We start from the raw sequence: 19573 nt of genomic DNA, 5'->3' as shown, positions 1-19573 counted from the left end.
TGAATACACCACACGAAGAGTCACTGAATTGTATAAATGGGAAAATTATACTATGTGACCTGTTTATCAATAACGATCTTAAATTAAATAATTAAAACACTAGGAGCTTGGGCAGGTAAGAGATCTTGTTGAGAAAGGATAAGGACTTGGGTTCAAATTCCAGCACCCGTGTAAAAAAAAAAATAAAACAAAAAAAAAAAAACAAAACTGAGTGGTCATCTGTGTGCCTGGAAGCCCAAGGCTGGGGAGGCAGTGGTGAAACAAGAGGCTTTCTGGTCCTCAGAGCCAGTGAAGACAATAAGGCGGAGAGCAGGACATCAGCTGGCCTCTGCATGAGCCCATGCAGTGTGTGTGTGTGTGTCTGTGTGTGTGTCTGTGTGTGTGTGCGTGCGTTTAAGCATTGTCAGTGTCTATGATAGGATTTCATGTTAAGAATCCACTTTAATTTGTCTTAAAAAAGAAAAAAAAAACAAAAGGGTGTTGGAGGCTAGGTGATTTGTCACCATGACAATCAGCCTTTCCTTGGTATTTGGCAGCTTTGAATGAATGACAACCATCCAAGTCAGACCGCTACAACCACTTAATTCTCAAAGACAGTTACTGCTCGGAGGCACTTTTCCAGCCCTAACTATTGCTTATTTGCATGGCGGCCACTTCACCTAGGCCAGAGGGTAAACTCTTTCCCCGATAACCCAACAAAAAAGTGTGTGATGAGTGCAAACGGTCCTTTCGGTTCCCTGGAAGGCTGTGCTGTGTGACATAGCTGTTGGGACGCTTTTCCTGGAGAGAAGGTCGTTCCTGTGCTGCCCCCTGGTGGTGCAATATTAACCTCGGAACTTCTGCAACTCCGTCTTTGGTTTTGATCATTATCCGTGGGGTGGAAAGAATCCAGGACTTGAAGAGGAGGGACAGACCGCAGAGCCAACTGCAAACCAGCAGTAGTAAGGGCACTGACAGCGGGGCAGTGGCCTCAGAGACAGCTGCGGCAACATTAGGGTGACTGAAGATTCCCAGAAACTGGCCAGCGGTAGGGTACAGAAGCAATGAGGTGCCTGTTCTTGGGGCAAGTGAGTGAAGGAGGGCTTTTAGAGTACAAAGAGACAGGAAAAGCGAGGTACAACCTGGAGACAGAGATTCCCAGTTCCGGGCCAGCCTGGGCCGCATTGCAAAACCCTGTCTCAAAATACAAACATCAACAACAAAAAAACAAGAAACACAGGCTGTGCTGGAGATAGTTCAGCTGTGAAGAGTACATATTGCTCTTACAGAAGATGTAGGTTCGGGTCCCACACCCACCTGGCAGCCCACAACTGCCTGTAACTCCAGTTCCAGAGGATCCGACGCCCTCTTCTGACCTCTGCGGGCACTGCATGAGCATGGTGTACAGACGTACTTGCGGGCAAAACACTTCTAAGGATAAAATAAAGATAAACAAATCTTCGAAAAAATTAAAAAGCACAGTTTGAGTACAACCTTTTATTCTTGGAATGCTAATGAGGGGGAAAGCCGCAGCGGATTTGCGATAGAATTTAGAGCTCTGGGAAAGAGACAGAAGCGGAGCAACAAGGCAGAGTCCAGTCTCCAGAATTCCCGCCCAAGACGTACACTTCCGGGGAAGGGCGCGTGTAAGGGGTGGGGCTACGTCCTTCCGTCACGCGTCCTACGTCGTCGCGCGCATGCGCTCCTTTCCACGTGCGAAAGCCTGAGACTCGTGGAGTGAGGGACGCCGCTGATTGCCGGAGCCGCGCGATCAGAACGCAGTGATGAAGCCAGGTAGAGACCGCAGCACGGGCAGGAGCGGGGCTCCAGGAGCGGCGGGCGGGCACCGCGGTTGCTCGGGACCCGGGGAATGTGGCCGGTGGCTCGGCTCCCAGAGGCAGGCCTACAGGCTCGCGGCTCCCGGCCGGCCGGCGCGGCCCTCCTGACCCCAGCCCAGAGCTGGGGCTCGGGTCGCTCTCTGCGCGTGGCTTCGGGGGATCTGACTTGGGTCGCAAATGGAACGGCTCCGCCTGAGGCCAGGGGCCCTTCTCCCCACTTCAAGCCTTCCCTGTCACCCACTGTCACCTACCGTCACCGCTACCTTGATCCCCAGCCCAACTTCCCCGGGAGGGCGGGGGGGATGAGGACCTCCGGGTAGGTGAGGTGAGGGTCTTGAATGCCGCGCTTCCGGGAGGGGCGGGGTCCTAGACTTGCTGGAGTCGACGATCTGGGGACTTGAGTGTACCTGCTCTGTGTTGAGAAACGGTACGAGCCCGGCCTTAGCGGAGTGGGTTGGTTTTGGTTTAACTTTTGAGACAGCGTCTCACCATGTGCTTCTGGCTGGCCTAGAACTCTCTGTAGACCAGGTTGGCTCGACCTCAGAGCTCCACCACCTCTCTGCCTCCCGAGTGCTGGGATTAAAGGCGTGTGCCACCTAGCCCGACAAAAATGTATTCGTTTATTTCCCGCCTTTTTCTAATGAATCCACTACGTGGTGGATGATGATGAAGGTTTGATTTTTCTTTCTTGGATTCTTACTGGATAAGGGACTTTTGGCAAAATGTTACTCTGGGCAATAGCAATGCTTGTCAATCCCGGTACTCGGGAAGCTGAGGCTTGACACCAGTCTGTGCTACAGTAATGATAACGTGAGCTTGTCACCGTTGCCCAAGGATCAGTTTTCACTACTGTAGGCTTTTGTCTGATGTGTGCACACATGTTCCTGTGGACAGATGAGAGTCGCTGCAGGGGATAATCACCCATGCTCCCGGTCCCACCTGTGGAATATCTGGGAGTCTGGTGAAGTAGGGTGGAGGGATTGCTAGTCTGTGTGTTCTACTGCCGTTCTGTGGTCTGTGCTTTTCCCTCCAGCCTTGCTCTGGCAAATGATAGAATGAAAAGTTGTAGAAATTTCTAGCTGTGGACTCTGCCTTGACAGTTTGAGCCTTGAGTGGCGGAAGCAGCTTTGGGGGAGTTGTTTTTGTTTGGTTGGTTTTTGGTTCTTTGAGACAGGGTTTCTCTGTGTAACAGCCCTAGCTGTCCTGGAACTCACTTTGTAGACCAGGCCGGCCTCAAACTCACAGAGCTGCTTGTCTCTCCTGTCACCACGCCCGGCCGGGGGAGATTTTTAATCAGAGGTATGCTGTAGGCTCTAGTGGACCTTCCAACAAGGTCCTTTGTTGTTTTGAAATGGGATCTTGTGTAGCCCGGGCTCTCCTCACACTCAGCCGTCTGCTTCACTCTCCCCAGCAGTGGGGTTGCAGGCCTGGGATCCCTCACCTGGCTAGGGGTTCTGAGGTGGGAGGGCCACTGGGGGGAAGCAGATTCTAAAACAGCGGACTATATTTGGGCATGGAGTCTTTCTGAGTAATGAGTCCTTTTTGTTCCTTTCCTTAAAAACTCCAGGACCTGAAATAGACCAAGATACTCGTTGAGTATCTGGGACTGAGAGTTGACCCTGGCCCACTGCTCCCCATGAAGATTCCCACAACTTACCAGGCCTCTGTTCTGTCAGGCCCTGGTGGGTGGCTTCTCTTTTAAGTGCTTTTGTGGGTACAAAGTCACCTGATTTTACAACAGACTCCCATGCACCTTGCCTCCATTAGGGTCCTGAACAACAATGGCATGGCGGTCCTCCTGGGTGGCTGGGAGAGGAGGAACCAGGACTCCCCCTTCACCATCCACTCTTGAATGAACAGGGTGGTTTTCCAGTGGTTTCTCTGTGAAGAGGGACCTAGAGACTTGCGTCAACAGAGCTGGGGATATACCAGAGCCTTGCTGGTGTTTATTGAGCTTCATGTTGTGCAGGGTGCTGGGATGTTGCGGTAACCAGAATAATTGCGAATCGTGCATTTGGAACTTGTACCGGCCTGTGAGCGTGCCAGGCAGTATCCAATGCAATATGACGAGATAACAAGGTAGCGTCAGCACCATTTCATCAGAAACCCAAGTAGCATGGGCACAGCCCTGTTTGCAGGAGCTGGAAAGTGAGAACAACTCAAGTGAGGGATTTCAAAGCTGAGTAGGGCCCAGCAGAGAGCCTGAAGTCGGGGTAGGGGACGTGTTTTCAGCATGATGGTTTGGGTCTATAAATTATGGTCTTCTGGAAAACTTTAAAAAAAATGCCCTTCTCAGATTTTATTTATTTTTGGTTTTGGTTTTTCAAGACAGGGTTTCGTTGTGTCGCCCTGGCTATCCAGGAACTCACTCTGTAGATGAGGCTGGCCTTGAACTCACAGAGATCTGCCTGCCTCTGCCTCCAGAGTGCTGGTATTAAAGGTGTTCACCACCATCTGGCTCGGAGATTCTTTGTAAAGAGAAGAATTCTGAGTTTATTGTGGATTGTGAAGTGGGAGGTTGGAAGCAGCAGGATGGAATCTGGTGTAAGGCTTGGGATTGTTTGAGAGTTTTGAAGAGGAAACTGTTAACTTTAAAAATTAAATTAGGGCCTAGCGGTAGTGGTGCACAGCTTTAATCCCAGCACTCAGAGGCAGGTGGATCTGTGTAAGTTTGAGGCCAGCATGTTCTACAAAGGGAATTCCAGGACAGCCAGCTGTTACCCAGAGGACCCCCCCCCCCAAAATAAAGTAAATTAGGAATAGATACCAAGTTTCAAGGTATTTTTATTGCTGTGGATTCTGGGGAGTTGAACCCTGGCCTGACACATTAGAGCTCAGTATCTAGCCCCTTAAGTGTCATAGAAAGAGAGCAAAAAGCAAGCAAACAAAAAAGTAAGAAGAGAATCAGCAAAGGTTTGTTTTTTGTTTCTTGTTTGTTTGTTTTTAATACCATTAAATAAATCCCAGCACTCAGGAAGCAGAGACAGGTGGATCTCTTGAGTTTGAAGCCAGCCCGGTGTACATCACTCCAGGTTAGTCAGGGATACGTAGTGAGACTTTGTCTCAAAAAACAACAAAAAAAAATTGTTTGAAGCTGGTGATAGGTGTGGTCTCAAGGCACAGTGACAAAACTTAAGCAGATTTATATCTGACGTCTTAGATCAAGTGAGATAGTTTTAAGCCAATACTAATCTCAAACCATGTTTTCAGATCAACTCTTGTGCCCCTGCCCATAGTACTCAAAAGTTTCCATCATAGAAAAGCAAAATAGCAAACGCAGCAACAGCATCAGACACCTGTTAGTCCCACCCACTGTTCGCTGCTGAGTGGACAGTGCTGCTTCACCCTGGAGCTGGTTTGTTCTTTTCGGGTGTGTGTGTGTTGATCAGGGGGAAGGGAGGAGGCTAGAGTCTTCTGTCTCTGCCTCCTGGGGTACGGGAATCACAAATCTGTGCTCCCGTGCCTGATTTCTGATGAGCTCTAATCTGCCCATCTAGGCCATTGCCCATCCTTAAATTTGGGGATTTTTTAACACCCCCCCCCCAGGAATGTTACAATCTTGAAAGAAGGGAGAAACTGAGCATCAGATTAGGAGCTGGAGCTCCCCTCACCCCCATATGCACGCAGACTCATGGGAAGATGCTGGGAGGGCATAGGAGGTCCCGTTGCACTCAGCACATGTGCAGGGCTCACCGATACAAAGGCTGTCCCACCAAGAAGCCCAGAATGTCTGCATTCTTTCTCAACCCTATCCCGTTAGATCGTCTATGGCGTGTTTTGCTTTTAGTGGTCCCTTGCTGGTATGCTTCATAAGGATAGATAAGGTGCCTGGTCCAGGGGTGCACACCTGTAAATCCAGCACTTGGGAGGTGGCAGCAGGAGGATCAGCAGCTACATGGTGACTTCAAAGCCAGCCTGGGGTTCGATAGCCTATTTCAGAAGAGCAGTGTGTGTCGTTGGGTGTAGTTGTATAGGAATTTGTTTCTCTGCTTTTGGGGGGGTCTGGTTTGTTCATCTGTGCTGCACAACTGAAGATCATTTACATTGTTGATTACTGTTACTTGGTTTATGTGTCCATTCTGCTGGTGGGACATTGGGTGGCCTTGGTGTGCATTGTTGGCTGCAGTGGACATTTCCTCCGGGAGCTTACAGCCATGTGCTTTGCTGATGTCTCTTCTGTAGAACTGCCGGGTAAGTTAGGTTAAACGTCTTAACCTTCATTTCCCTGTTTTTGTTTCTACTACAGGTTTCAGCCCCCGTGGGGGTGGCTTTGGTGGCAGAGGAGGCTTTGGTGGTGACAGAGGTGGTAGAGGAGGCCGAGGCGGACGAGGAGGCTTTGGCGGAGGTCGAGGAGGCTTTGGCGGAGGCCGAGGTCGAGGTGGAGGTGGAGGTGGAGGCTTCAGGGGACGAGGAGGTGGAGGAGGAGGTGGTGGACGAGGTGAGTGAGGTTGACATGGGGAGGTGGAGCAGGCTCCTGAAGGGTGCAGGGAGGGGAGAGAAGGGACCTCCCTCTCCACCTGCAGCTTTCTCTTGCAGGTGGAGGCTTCCAGTCTGGGGGCGGCCGGGGTCGAGGTGGTGGCCGGGGAGGCAAGAGAGGAAACCAGTCAGGGAAGAATGTGATGGTGGAACCACATCGTCATGAAGGTGAGTGTGGTGGGCAGGGCAGCAGCTGCAGCTAGAAGTGGACCGTGGCCGCATTCTGAGTCCTCAGCCCCATTCTTCTCTGCTACCTTCACCAGGCGTCTTTATCTGTCGCGGAAAGGAGGATGCCCTTGTCACAAAGAATCTGGTCCCTGGAGAGTCTGTGTATGGGGAGAAGAGAGTCTCTATTTCAGTGAGTTCTACACCCTTGTTTTAAGTACCAGCTCTAGCTGATGGTGCCACCTGCAGTTCAGGCTTGCTGTTGTGTCCTACTTGTGACAGTGGGGGGCTGGGGTGTTAGTGTATAAGTTAGGCCATGCACACTGTCCCATGCGCCTTGAGATTTCCCGCCCATCATAGCCTCCAGTTCTTCAGTTCCCAGCTCCCCTCCCAATTCCCTGGCCTTGCCCTATTGTTCCCCAGCTCCATACTGTACCGGCTCCCTGTCTTCCTCCTGGTCCTGACAGGACTCTCGTATCCTCACAACCCCAGCCATAGTTCTCCTACGTCCTTTTCTCTATAGCTGGCCAGAGGCCTACCTGCTCACTTCTAGGTGTAGTTCAAACGTCCCTAGCCCTTCCTGGTCCATTCTAGTTTGCCTTCCTCTCTCCTGGCTTGGTCTCTCTAGCCTGTCACTGTCTCCTGAGGTAGTTTGTGTGTTGGTTCAGTGGGCACTTACTGCTCGGGGCAGGATCCATGTCCTAGTCAAGGTTGTCTCCAACACCTGAAACAGCTAGAGCAGGAAGTAATGCCTAGTGCCCAGGTCTTTCTGTCACCTCTGTGTTTACTGTCTGTGTTCTGTTCTTGTCCCTATTGTACATCTGCTTTTGGTTCTTTTACAGTGATTGGGCTGCAACATTTCTTTTGAGGGCCCTACGGTTATGGGGTGGTATCCTGCACAGGAACCCAGCACTGACTTCTGTTCCCATCTCTCCTGGGTCAGGAGGGAGATGACAAAATTGAATACCGAGCCTGGAACCCTTTCCGTTCCAAGCTGGCAGCAGCAATCCTGGGCGGTGTAGACCAGATCCACATCAAGCCAGGAGCCAAGGTGCTCTACCTCGGGGCAGCCTCAGGCACCACCGTCTCTCACGTCTCTGACATTGTTGGCCCGGTGAGTGGGTGGGGGTGGTGGAGATGGAGGGAGCCGAGCCTGACTGTTTACCTGCACTGTTAAAATGACCCAGAGCTGGGAACATAGATACCAAACTATTTTGGTTGCCCTCTTGAAAAGTTGATGTCCCAGGGCTGGAAGGGTAGCTTAGTCACTAAAGTGCTTATCACACGCGCATGAGGACCTGATTTTGATCCTCGGAATTCATGTGAAAGTGTGGTGGTGTGTGTACCCCTGTAACAGCCCTAGGGGCAGCAGCAGCCGTGGAGCTTGCTGGACATCGGCTGCCGTCTATGGATAAGCTCTACACCAGTGAGAGATCTTGTCTCAGAAATAGGATGGGAGGAGTCCTGGAGAATAACACCTACATTGTTCTCTGGCTTCTACATACATAGACACAAAATACTCATGGCCCCCAAACCTAGTTTGTTCTCTCCCCAACCCCCCATATTGGGGTTGACCCCAGGGCCTCTTGGATGTTAGGCAGATACGCCTACATCCACAGCCCTTGGTTTCTGCTGGTGGGCATGTGTTTTCTGTGGTGATGGCAGTGCAGAGAGCACCTGCCTCTTCTTGGATGTCCCACTTCACAGCCTCTTGCTGTTGGCTGAATTACGGACTCTTTAATTTGGTGGGTGAAAGCACACACTGTTGTAGTCCTAGCTTGCGCCACATAGTCAGACCTTGTCTAAATACAAACCGCAACAAAACTCAGACTTCTATTGGTATTTAATAGTGTGTGGCTTCAGTGAGACACTGAGCTCTGAGCCAGAGGTGAGCACTATGGAGAATAAGGTTGTTTGGAAAATTGTATGCTTGCTGTGAGTGCTGGCCCATTGCAAATGCCCTTGGCTCTGTCCTCTGCTCTGGACTTTAGCCTGTGTTGGGAGCCTGGGCTCTTGGGCCAGATAAATTAGGATCTTGTACCTTTATTGGTTGTGGATAACCATGGCAGGAGACTCATCTCCAGGCCCATTTACTCATCTGGACCATGGGCTGAGTGATAACGGTCTGAGGGCCTGCTACAAGTGACATATGAGCCCGTAATGGAGAACAAGTGTGTGCTCATCGCTGTTGGTTTATTTTAGGATGGTCTGGTCTATGCAGTTGAGTTCTCCCACCGTTCTGGCCGGGACCTCATCAACTTGGCCAAGAAGAGGACCAACATTATTCCTGTGATTGAAGATGCCCGACACCCACACAAATACCGCATGCTTATCGGTGAGGGGCCTGGGGGCGGCCCAGGGAAGGTAGGATAAGCCACTGCATATTTCCCGGAAGAGGCCAGTGGAGCCTAAATTCAGATGGAGTTAGAGTAAGGAGCTGCAGGTGGAGATTGTGCTGGTCATCTCTGATCTCCCTCCCTGAGTCCCATGCACTTCTGCTCCCCTCCAACACTTGATGCCTTTTTACACTGCCCTGTCTCCTGCCTTTCTTTATATTATCTGATGACATTCCAGCCCTGAGCATGGCAAGTATGACCCAATGGCTCTTTTTTTTTTAATACCTCAAAGGTCTAGTATAAAAATGGAAAGCCTCATGAATTCCCCCAGAGGTACTTGATACTTAACCATCTGCTTTCCAAATCCTTAAAGATGTTTTCATTCCATCACTTGGTTTATGTGTTCATGTTTAAATCATACTGCCTAAAAACATTGCCTTTTCATTGCACTTTTTTGTTTTGGTTTGATTTGGTTTGGGGGGGAGTGGTTTTTCCCACCTCCTTTTTTTCTTTGCATTTTCTCAGTTCACTTGGCCCCTTCTCTGGTCCTTCCCTCATTTGACAGCCCTGCCCACGTCTTGCCTTTAACTGCTCACCTTTACTTGTCTTTTTGATGACATGTCTGTCTCCCCCCAGACCCGGGAGCATCTCGAGGGCAGGGTCTGACTCGTCTCTGTGTCCCCCACGCCCAGCCCAGGGCTGGCCACAGAGTAGGTGGCAACCATGCTTTACAAGAGGAGTGGATGAGTGATGTGTCTGGGTTCTGGCCCCGCCTTTGGGGTGCTTTGGAGGGAGGGTGTGGTGGGGAGTGAGACTGGAGGCAGGAGACTCCCAGGAACCTGGTGGTGATGGAGCACAGGCCCCATATTGGGAGGCTCTGGGTAGCTCTCTGGTGGCTTCTACTTGGTAACTGCTGTCCCTTGTTCCTTAGCCATGGTGGATGTGATCTTTGCCGATGTGGCACAGCCAGACCAAACCCGGATTGTGGCCCTGAATGCCCACACCTTCCTGAGGAATGGAGGACACTTTGTGATTTCCATTAAGGTATGAGGCTTGGAATGTAAGTTGGGGCAGCAACAGTGGGTGCTTGATCTCTGTGTCTGAGCATGCTACTTAGCCTACGAGACTCTGTTTCTTCGTTTATTGGTCAACCCTCTTTAAGGTTTGAAGTAGATTTGATATATGTGAAGTGCTTAGAACAGATTTCTGATACAGAGAAAATAAGTACAAAGTGCATTTTTAGAAACATTGTATTTCTTCACTGTGTTCAAAATTAGCCTCTTGGGGCATTTGTTCTACTGTTACCAGGACATGAAAGAAAATTCCGGAGTTAAAACACTGCCTTAGATAAGTGGGACATCCTGTTTCCAGTCCAAGCCAAATTAAAATTTCTGTAATGGAGTTTTATAATTGCCCAGCCCTGGGTCTCCAAATCTCTAACCTCGTCCTTTCTCCTCTCTCTGTAGGCGAACTGCATTGACTCCACAGCCTCGGCAGAAGCTGTGTTTGCATCTGAAGTGAAGAAGATGCAACAGGAGAATATGAAGCCCCAGGAGCAGCTGACACTTGAGCCCTACGAACGGGACCACGCTGTGGTTGTAGGTGTGTACAGGTAAGTACCAAACTAGACTTCTCCCTTGCAGCCTGAGCTCCCCTGGGCCTTGGGAGCCGAAAATGTTGACAGCTGGACCCCCTCTGATTTCCTCACAGGCCACCTCCCAAGGTGAAGAACTGAAACTCCGAGCTGTCTGGATTCGAAGAAATGTGTGTTGCTACTGTTGCACGTGTATTTTTTTTTTTCTATTAAAAGACTCATCTGTCTCCCCTGTCTGGTACTGTTTGCTCAGTGGCCAAAAGACGCATGCGCCCTTGACCAACTTTGTGTGCTCTTGTGGGGGGGTGCCTTGGAAAGTTTCATCCGGTCACATGGTGCATGCTCCATTGATATCTGCTACGCATGTGCGCGGCTCAGCGCTCTGAAGGCGCAGGCGCACAGTGATCTCTTAAGTCACGTGAGCGGTGTGGGGGCGGAGCCGGGACAGGGGGGCCGGTTTGTTGTGGTCGCCATTTTGCTGGTTGCATTACTGGGTAATCGGGCCCTGGCTTGCCGCGTCCGCCGGACACCCTCAGCCAGTGGGCAGGTCTGAGCTCGGGCTCCCCGAGCAGTTTGAGTCCCCTTACCCACGCCCTCAGGTAACGGTACCGGTGACGGGTGGGGCGGGGTGGCACGCTTGGGTGGGGGGCAGACCGGGATCCGCCCTGCCCATCCCCGCGAGACTTAGCAAGGGAAAGGAGGGGGCTTCGGGCCAGTGCAGCGGAGCCCGGCTTTCTACGGCCGGATTCCTGGAAGGGGCCCAGCCCGAGGGAGCCGTCTTGAGAGGGAGTCTGGGAGGGGGCAGCCCGGCCCCACTCCCGCCCTTTGTTTGGGCTCGGCTGTGCTGGCCGCTTCACTGTCGCCTAGCAACAGCTGCCCTGAGTGCTGATTGGCTAAACTCTTGGCGGCAACAACCAATGGCTTGGTTGTTGCCATGGGAGGTGCGGCCTGCCGAACTCAGTTGGGCCCCGCCCGCCGGGACTCCACCGGCCGGGGCGGGCTTGCCGGGTGGGGGGCGGGACGCCAGGGTCCCTGGGGGCGGGTGGCCACGCGGGGCGGGGCTGGGCCGTAGGGCGAGGGTTAACCCGCCCCTCCCCCGTCCACCTGCTGTCCCCTTCCCCCGCGTGCCCCGATCTGACCCTCGTCCCCTCCTCTCCCCGCCCCCCTGGCGGCGGTGGCGGCGGCGGCTGTTGTCACCCACCGGGCCGCCTGTCCCGCTTGCCCTCACCGCCGCGGGACTGGCCAGGCTGGGGACAGGCGGCCACCTTCTCATCACCGCCGCCACCACCGCCATGCTGGCCGTTCGCCCACCGCACTGGGGGCCCCATCGCTCCCCAGCCCCCCGTGGGCCCAGCGCCAGCCCTGACCCGGGTAGGGGTGGGAGCTGGGAGAGTCGGTCCTAGTGTGGGAGGGCCGGGGAAGAGGTTGTTTGTCGGTGAAGCCCCAGTAAAGGGGACCTGGAGTAGCGAGTCATAGGGTAGAAGGGATCTGACGGGGGAAGGCTCTTAGGGAGAAGACTTTGTTCTGGAGGACACTTTGAGGGAGCGACGTCTTGTGTGTTATTTAGGGATTTGGCTGTTGGGCCCTTCTAGGAACAGGCTCAATTGCGGAATGACCCGGTTTAGAAATATCTGATAAAGGGGATAGCAAGGATCCCAGTGCAAGGGAGAAAAAGACAGTGACTCTTAAACTGTCGAGAACGAACATCTCCCTCTTGTTTTCCTAGGAGTAGGGGTCTTGGGTTATGTGGGAAAGTCCTAGTGGGAAAGGAGTCCCTGGTGCGGGAGACTCCTAGGGAGCTGTCCCAGGGGAAAGTGTGCCCTGGTGGTTGAAACACCCATAGCACTCACACATAAAGGAGTTCTCAGATAACCTTGATCTTTGCTGGGCACTCCACAAGGACTGTTATGGTGTGAGGGATCCTGGAGTTCTCTAGACTCGATTCGAAATGGGGCCCTCACTGTGGCCCAGAAGACCCTGATGTTGAGGGAAGACCATGTGAAGGTTGGGTCTTTTTCTGAGGAACTCCAAATGGGCACCAGCAGAAATTGAGAGAAAAATGAATTCTACTGCCCAGACTCTGCTGGGTCTCTGTCTTCTTTTTTGCTCTCCCAATTACTGGCCTTTCTCTGTCCTTCCTGCCCTGGCCCTGTATGCACTCTCTCCCACCCCTGTGTGACTCTAACCATTCCCTTTTATATTTTGTCATTATGTTATCTCATTTATTTGACTGATGATGTGTTGAGGAACACTGCTACACCACTTGTTTCTGTCCCTCTGCATTGCTACCTGGTGCCTCCCCCTTGCCCTGTGTTCTTCATGCCCACCTCTTTGCTTGACTCTGATCCACATACCCTCTTGTTCCATATTGTCTCCCTACTTCCTACCTGCTCTCAGGTCTCAGCGGCGGTGGCAGCCGAGGTGCAGGATGCGAGAAGGCGCCCCCCGGCCGGGCTCCCGCTCCAGGCCTCACACCCCTGCGGCCCTCTGAGCCCACCATGGCCGTCCCACCAGGCCATGGTCCCTTCTCTGGCTTTCCGGGGTCCCAGGAACACACACAGGTAGGCATTCACCTGGCTTCTCACCTGCCTGGGGGGCGAAAGAGACTGGGGATGAAAGGGTTCAGACAGCCTGATCTCTGAGGATGCTGCAGACCTGGTGATACTGGCAGGGTTTCAGGTAGGGTGGAAAGTCCACACTTAACTCATGCTATGGGGAACCAAATCACTGCGCTTCTCTGTGACCCTCTGTCTCTCACGGAGTGGTTAATGTTTGTCAGGCTCAGAACTGTCACTGGCACACAACAGCCCAGAACACAGGTCTTAGTGTCCACACCGAGCCAGAGGTCTGGAGTGAAAAACCTGGAAGGGAAATCAAGGGGATGGGAAGGAAAGTGAGCTGAGGATAGTGGGAAACCCAAGAAGTCTAATCCTGGTCCAAGAGCTTTAGGAACTCATCTGAGGGTGAGGACATGGAGCTACAGGGAAATCAATGGCCTGGGTCCCCAAAACTGCTCTCGGGTACAAAGACCCCAAGTTTCTCATTCAGGGTGTTCACTGAGATTCAGAAGAAAATATAGAGAGCAGATAAGCTGACCAGGGGCTGGGTGGGCGGTAAATCATTCACTTCATCACACAATGAACAGATATCTGGGGGACCCCAATGTGTGACAGGCCCTACAGTTCTCTCCCTGAAAGTTGGAGGTGAAGGCCTGTATTCAGTGTCTGCCTGTCTCCACCACAGGTACTGCCTGATGTGCGGCTACTGCCTCGGAGACTACCCCTGGCCTTCCGGGACGCAGCCTCAGCCCCACTGCGCAAGCTCTCAGTGGACCTCATCAAGACCTACAAGCACATCAATGAGGTGGGGGGATGGGATTCCCTGCTGGGTGCTGGAAATCCAGGGGCCTGGCTGCTTGCTGGGGTCACTCAGGGGTCCGGTTTCCTGGTTGCCTGAGCAGGTATACTATGCGAAGAAGAAGCGGCGGGCCCAACAGGCACCACCCCAGGACTCGAGCACCAAAAAGGAGAAGAAGGTCCTGAACCACGGTTATGACGACGACAACCATGACTACATTGTGCGCAGTGGCGAGCGCTGGCTAGAGCGCTATGAGATTGACTCTCTTATTGGCAAAGGCTCCTTTGGCCAGGTGTGGGACTCCGCCACTCATCCACTGTCTGGATGCACCTCACCCACATTACATTTTCTCTACCCCCAGTGTTCACTTGGCCAGTCTCTCAGGCCACTTAGTATCCCTCTGTTTCAGTTTCTGTAGAAGTATAAAAAACAAGACTCCACATAAGGGAACTATGTTATTTTGTATCCAGTACAAAGGATGTGAGCCCTGGGCTGTGAGTTGTTAGTTGGAAAGTTGTGGCTGGTGGTCCTCCCACCTCCCCGGGTAACTCTTCATGTCTCTACAGGTGGTGAAAGCCTATGACCACCAGACCCAGGAGCTGGTGGCCATCAAGATCATCAAGAACAAAAAGGCCTTCCTGAACCAGGCACAGATTGAGCTGCGGCTGCTGGAGCTGATGAACCAGCATGACACAGAAATGAAGTACTACATAGGTGAGTGCGGGGCGCCTGTGGGAGATAGCACCAGTAAGGGTCTTTGGGCTTCTCCACCGCAGTGGCCATGCTTTGGTCATGGCTTTGCTCTTCTGCTTACCTCATCAGCAGTGGTCAGTGTTGATCCAGTGCTCACTAGGGCCAGATTGTTGCAAACACTCCACATGAATTACCTCACCCCTGCCAGTGACGGAGAGGGCAGTTTTGTGCACATGTTGGAGATAGGAAACTGAGGCACTCAGTGCTGTCACGTACATGAAGTGATAGTTTATACACAACAGAATTAATAATTTGAGAAACAGTGGTCTCTGGAACTCTGACTCTCGAGAAGTGTCCCATTCCTCTGGAAAGGGACTAATAGACTCTTAAAAGGACAACCAGTGTCCCTTGCCACAAAGATAGATACCGCTAAAAGGAAGGCAGGTTCGTTTGTTCATTTGGGCTCTTAGTGGTGGTGGTACTTCTTGGGGTTTTGTTTTGCCATCCTAGGGTTCAAACCCAGTGCTTCATACACACAAGGCAGGGGCTTCATCCCAGAACTACATCTCCAGACCCCTTTTTACTAAGTTATTTTGAGACAGAATTTCACTAAGTTATCCGGACAGGCCTTGAGCTCCACTCTTTCTGCATCTGAAGACCTTGGTCTCTATGCCTGCACCACCAGGCCTGGCTCCGTGCTGTAATGTGAAATGAGGAAGCCTGGAATTGTTTTGCAGCTCTATTAGAAGGTGATAGTGCGTTTGATTTTCCCTTTGCGGTGCTGGAGCTTGAACCTAGGGCCTTGTGCTTGCTAGGCAAACATGCTCCAACCCTTCTTTGGTCATCCTTGCCCTATGCTAATATAACCCTCAAGTTATACCACCCTTTGGGGTTTTTCTGTTTTTTTATTTACAATTTCAGGCTGGCCCTGAACTCAGCCATCCTCTGACTTAGTTTCCCAAGTGCCGGGATTACAGTCGTGTTTACTATTCCCTGCTGGCAGAAACCTTCCTTTTGGTAAAAATCAGGAGGTGTGAGAGCCCCAGGAGAATTAGCATGCTTTGCCAGTCCGCTGAGCCCAGGGCACAAACTCCTGAGGGCTCGCTGCGGTTTAGCAGAGGTGGTTGCTGTGTGGCCCCAGGCCATCTGCCCTGTCACCTGTCGTCTAAGCTGTTGCCTGTGGTTCCCCACAGTGCACCTGAAGCGACACTTCATGTTCCGGAATCATCTGTGCCTGGTGTTTGAGCTGCTGTCCTACAACCTGTACGACCTCCTGCGCAACACACACTTCCGAGGTGTCTCACTGAACCTGACTCGGAAGCTGGCGCAGCAGCTCTGCACAGCGCTGCTCTTTCTGGCCACACCTGAGCTCAGCATCATCCACTGCGACCTCAAGCCTGAGAACATCCTGCTCTGCAATCCTAAGCGCAGTGCCATCAAGATCGTGGACTTTGGCAGCTCCTGCCAGCTTGGCCAGCGGGTGCGGCTCTGACTTTGGGCAGGGCCAGTGCCTTGGGTGGGATGGCATGGGGTGGCTTTGTTTTGGTCCTGGGAGCTGATATCTGAGAGATGACATTGGAGGCCCCCTGGAGGGAGGGAGTCAGAGATGAAGGGCAGAGGAGACCCAAGCAAGGAAGAAAGAGGGTGACCCCGAGGGGCAGGCAGCTCCTCAGAGTAGTAAAGCTGAGTGAGATCTGAGCCTGAGCTCTGCTCTGCCTACTTGTGCTCTTCAGGTCACAGGTAGAAGACCTTGTGTAAGCAGACAGGGGTTACACTATTAGTATAATTCAGTATGGGATAGCCAGCCTCTCTTAAAAGGGGCCAGAGCTGGGAATGGAGCCAGGGTTAAGGCAGGCCAATGAAGACTGGAAGCTCAGCAAGACAGTGTCTGGTTTGTGCAGCCTTGCTGAGAGCCTAGAGGCTCCATCCTGTTCTCAAGCAGGGGCTTGTCTTGAGTTGAGTATTCAGTGAAACCAGCAGGGGAGCTAGTGCCCTGACTACTGCCCCCTTCCCCAGATCTACCAGTATATCCAGAGCCGCTTCTACCGCTCACCCGAGGTGCTCCTGGGCACACCCTATGACCTGGCCATCGACATGTGGTCCCTGGGCTGCATCCTTGTGGAGATGCACACCGGAGAGCCCCTCTTCAGTGGCTCCAATGAGGTGTGCCCCTGGAAGGGGTGTGCTGGAGGTGGAGGGGTGGAGCCTGGCCACCCGGCGCCCCTGACCGCCGCCTGCCCGCAGGTGGACCAGATGAGCAGAATTGTCGAGGTGCTGGGCATCCCGCCTGCACCCATGCTGGAACAGGCACCCAAGGCTCGCAAGTACTTTGAGCGGCTGCCTGGGGGTGGCTGGACCCTGCGAAGGACAAAGGAACTCAGGAAGGTGCGGCCCCTGCCCTGTGCCACTTCTCCCTCCCTGGGTGGCCCCTCACTCACACTTGGGGCTCCCCCCTCTCCCTGTGTCTTTCCCTGTCTTTCTCTTCCCCCTTGTCTGTCCTTTCCTTCCTCCCCTGCCCACCCCATTACCATCCACCCCACAGCTCTTGTTAGCTTCTCTTTTCCTCTTCCTCTCTTGTGCCTCTGTTTCCCCATGTGTGTCTCCCTGCCCCTCCTGCCCACTGACGGCCACTCTCTTGCCCCCCCTCCCACCCCCTCCCTGCCAGGATTACCAGGGCCCCGGGACACGGCGGCTGCAGGAGGTGCTGGGCGTGCAGACGGGCGGGCCCGGGGGCCGGCGGGCGGGGGAGCCGGGCCACAGCCCCGCCGACTACCTCCGCTTCCAGGACCTGGTGCTGCGCATGCTGGAATATGAGCCCGCCGCCCGCATCAGCCCGCTGGGCGCTCTGCAGCACGGCTTCTTCCGCCGCACGGCCGACGAGGCCACCAACACGGGCCCGGCGGGCAGCAGTGCCTCCACCTCGCCGGCGGGCCTCGACACCTGCCCCTCCTCTAGCACCGCCAGCTCCATCTCCAGCTCTGGTGGGTGCCCAGTGTCAGATGTGTGCTGCAGGGCCCAGCCTTGGAGGCCTTGCTACTGGTCCTCTGTCCTAGAGCCTTAGAGCTACCAGATTCTGAGCTCCAGAGTAAGGGGGTGGGTGGGACAGTCCCAGTGGGACAGTCCCACGTGACCAATAGAATCTCTGAATCCAGGCTTGGGATTTAGCCCCTAAAACTGACTCTAGCCTCCCACACAATCTCAGATCCTAGATTTCAAAATTAGGCTTTTAGAGCCTTCACAAGGACTCTGGTCTCAAAGGTCAATCTTGGGGTCTAGGTGTTGAACAGACTCCACACATCTTAGCGCCTCTGCCCTCTTTTCTCCATCCCGGTGTTTCCAGGAGGCTCCAGTGGCTCCTCCAGTGACAACAGGGCCTACCGCTACCGATACTGTGGGGGGCCTGGGCCCCCCATCACCGACTGTGAGATGAACAGCCCCCAGGTACTGGAGCTCTGAGTCCTTGGAGAGGGGTGCAGGTGCCTGGGGCTCCAGGATCTCAACACTCCCCATTCCTTTGTTTTCAGGTTATACCCTCCCAGCCTCTGCGCCCCTGGGCAGGGGGTGATGTGCCCCACAAGACACATCCAGCCCCTACCTCTGCCTCGACATTGCCAGGGACTGGGGCCCAGTTACCCCCCCAACCCCGATGCCTTGGACGTCCCCCATCACCAACATCACCACCACCCCCGGAGCTGATGGATGTGAGCCTGGCAGGCAGTCCTCCAGAATGCTCTCCACCTCATCCAGCACCTGCCCCCCAGCACCCGGCTGCCTCAGCCCTCCGGACTCGGATGACGGGAGGTCGACCACCTCTCCCACCCCCTGATGACCCTGCCACTCTGGGGCCTCGCCTGGGTCTCCATGGCGTACCCCAGAGCACAGCAGCCAGCTCATGACCCTGCCCCCTCCCTGGGGCCCCTCCTGAAGCCATACCCCCCCATCTGGGGGCCCTGGGCTCCCATCCTCATCTCTCCCCTTGACTGGACTTGCTGCTACCCAGCTGGGGTGGGTGAGGCCTGCACTGATTGGGGCCCAGGGCAGGGGGTCAAGGGAGAGGGGTTTTGGCCGCACCCTCCCCACTAAGACTGGACCCTTGGCCCCCTCTCCCCCCTTGTTTTCTATTTATTGTACCAAAGACAGTGGTGGTCCGGTAGAGGGGAGATTGCCCCTCACCCTAGGGCCCTAGGAGGGGGTGGGGGCAGGTAGGGGGAGATGGCCTTGCTCCTCCTTGCTGTACCCCCCAGTAAAGAGCTTTCTCACATGCCTGCCTGAGCGTTTGCAGGGCCTTGGCTCCCTCTCCTGACCCTCAGAGGCATGGTGGGGAAGGTTGTGTGGGAAAGGGTGCTTTGTGGCGTGGGTATATCCCTCCTGGGGACATCATACTTGGTGCAGGCACTGGGCAGCGGGAAGTTGGCGGGCTTTAGAACCATAGACACATCCTGGATACAACGATCCTGGCCCACATTTGCCTTTTCCAGGATAAAAGGCCGCTTTCTGGCCTATTGCTGGAAATAGTAATGTCCTGCACTCGTCTGTCAGGGCTCTCATAGAGTCCATCAAGGAGTGGCTTTTTGTGTCAGGCAGGCACCCAGTAGGCTCTGGGTGTACTCCACAGGCCTTCCTTGGTACTATCCAGACAGGCCATGGGGACAGATTTTACCCCACCTGTGTCCAGCCCCATTCTGGAGTCATTGCAGAATATTGAGATTCTCGGGCAAAAAGACGCTCCCTGACTTTCAGGTAAGTGAATTTTGTTTCATGGCAATTTAGAACCAGCTGTCTCCCAGTCAGTCTTGGAAGAACCACCTGGTTCAAACTGTTTAGCACTCACAATGGGCGGGCGCGGTGACTCCTGGGAGATGGAGTTCTGCTAAGCTAGCTCGGCTCACGTTTCTTGGGGAACTACAAAACCCAGAAGTCTCTGCGCACGTGGCTGGGGCCTGGTGTTGGCTGAGCTTTCGGCATTAGGGCCCGGATGTTGGCGGGTCAGTGATTGGATAGTGTGCAGGGGCGGGGCGGGGGGTGGTGGTGCTGGAAGTTGTCAATCCACTTTGCAGGGCCTGGGCGGGGCTATGGAGGGCACACGCAGAAGCCGCGGTGAGCAAGGTCCTGGTCGCTTGTGGGTCACTGGTGAC

At 53.7% G+C, this 19573-nt stretch overlaps 2 protein-coding genes across 6 annotated transcripts; both read left to right on the top strand.

The window, feature by feature from the left end:
- The first annotated feature begins 1681 nt into the window (after positions 1-1681).
- On the top strand, positions 1682-10615 carry Fbl (fibrillarin). The gene is made up of 9 exons (XM_075987329.1): positions 1682-1773; positions 6064-6255; positions 6354-6461; positions 6557-6651; positions 7402-7572; positions 8661-8793; positions 9726-9838; positions 10261-10406; positions 10505-10615. The coding sequence occupies exons 1-9, from the start codon at positions 1764-1766 to the stop codon at positions 10527-10529; spliced, it is 993 nt and encodes a 330-aa protein (XP_075843444.1). The 5' UTR covers positions 1682-1763; the 3' UTR covers positions 10530-10615.
- A 209-nt stretch (positions 10616-10824) lies between these two features.
- Positions 10825-18699, top strand: Dyrk1b (dual specificity tyrosine phosphorylation regulated kinase 1B). Of its 5 annotated transcripts, XM_075987325.1 has the most exons (12): positions 11522-11759; positions 12786-12949; positions 13632-13751; positions 13849-14037; positions 14312-14459; positions 15632-15918; positions 16455-16601; positions 16683-16823; positions 17104-17139; positions 17224-17419; positions 17779-17879; positions 17963-18475. In XM_075987325.1, the coding sequence occupies exons 1-12, from the start codon at positions 11681-11683 to the stop codon at positions 18332-18334; spliced, it is 1980 nt and encodes a 659-aa protein (XP_075843440.1). In that variant the 5' UTR covers positions 11522-11680; the 3' UTR covers positions 18335-18475. The 5 variants fall into 5 exon arrangements, with proteins under 5 accessions (XP_075843443.1, XP_075843442.1, XP_075843440.1 ...); XM_075987328.1 differs by lacking the exons at positions 11522-11759; positions 17104-17139 and adding an exon at positions 10825-10987 and having other exon boundaries at positions 17963-18699; XM_075987327.1 differs by lacking the exon at positions 11522-11759 and adding an exon at positions 10849-10987 and having other exon boundaries at positions 17104-17419.
- The last annotated feature ends 874 nt before the right edge of the window (positions 18700-19573 follow it).

This window comes from Microtus pennsylvanicus, chromosome 1 (genome assembly GCF_037038515.1).
Source record: "Microtus pennsylvanicus isolate mMicPen1 chromosome 1, mMicPen1.hap1, whole genome shotgun sequence".
Taxonomy (NCBI): domain Eukaryota; kingdom Metazoa; phylum Chordata; class Mammalia; order Rodentia; family Cricetidae; genus Microtus; species Microtus pennsylvanicus.
This window is presented reverse-complemented; position numbering and strand designations above follow the sequence as displayed.

Bases quoted from the DNA above. Each gene is read 5' to 3' on its own strand.
- Dyrk1b (XM_075987324.1), top strand. From the start codon at position 11,681: ATGCTGGCCGTTCGCCCACCGCACTGGGGGCCCCATCGCTCCCCAGCC. The intron at 12,950-13,631 runs GTAGGCATTCAC...TCTCCACCACAG, and splicing joins GGTCCCAGGAACACACACAG to GTACTGCCTGATGTGCGGCT. The intron at 17,880-17,962 runs GTACTGGAGCTC...CTTTGTTTTCAG, and splicing joins GTGAGATGAACAGCCCCCAG to GTTATACCCTCCCAGCCTCT.
- Fbl (XM_075987329.1), top strand. The intron at 6,652-7,401 runs GTGAGTTCTACA...CTCCTGGGTCAG, and splicing joins AGAAGAGAGTCTCTATTTCA to GAGGGAGATGACAAAATTGA. The intron at 7,573-8,660 runs GTGAGTGGGTGG...GGTTTATTTTAG, and splicing joins TCTCTGACATTGTTGGCCCG to GATGGTCTGGTCTATGCAGT.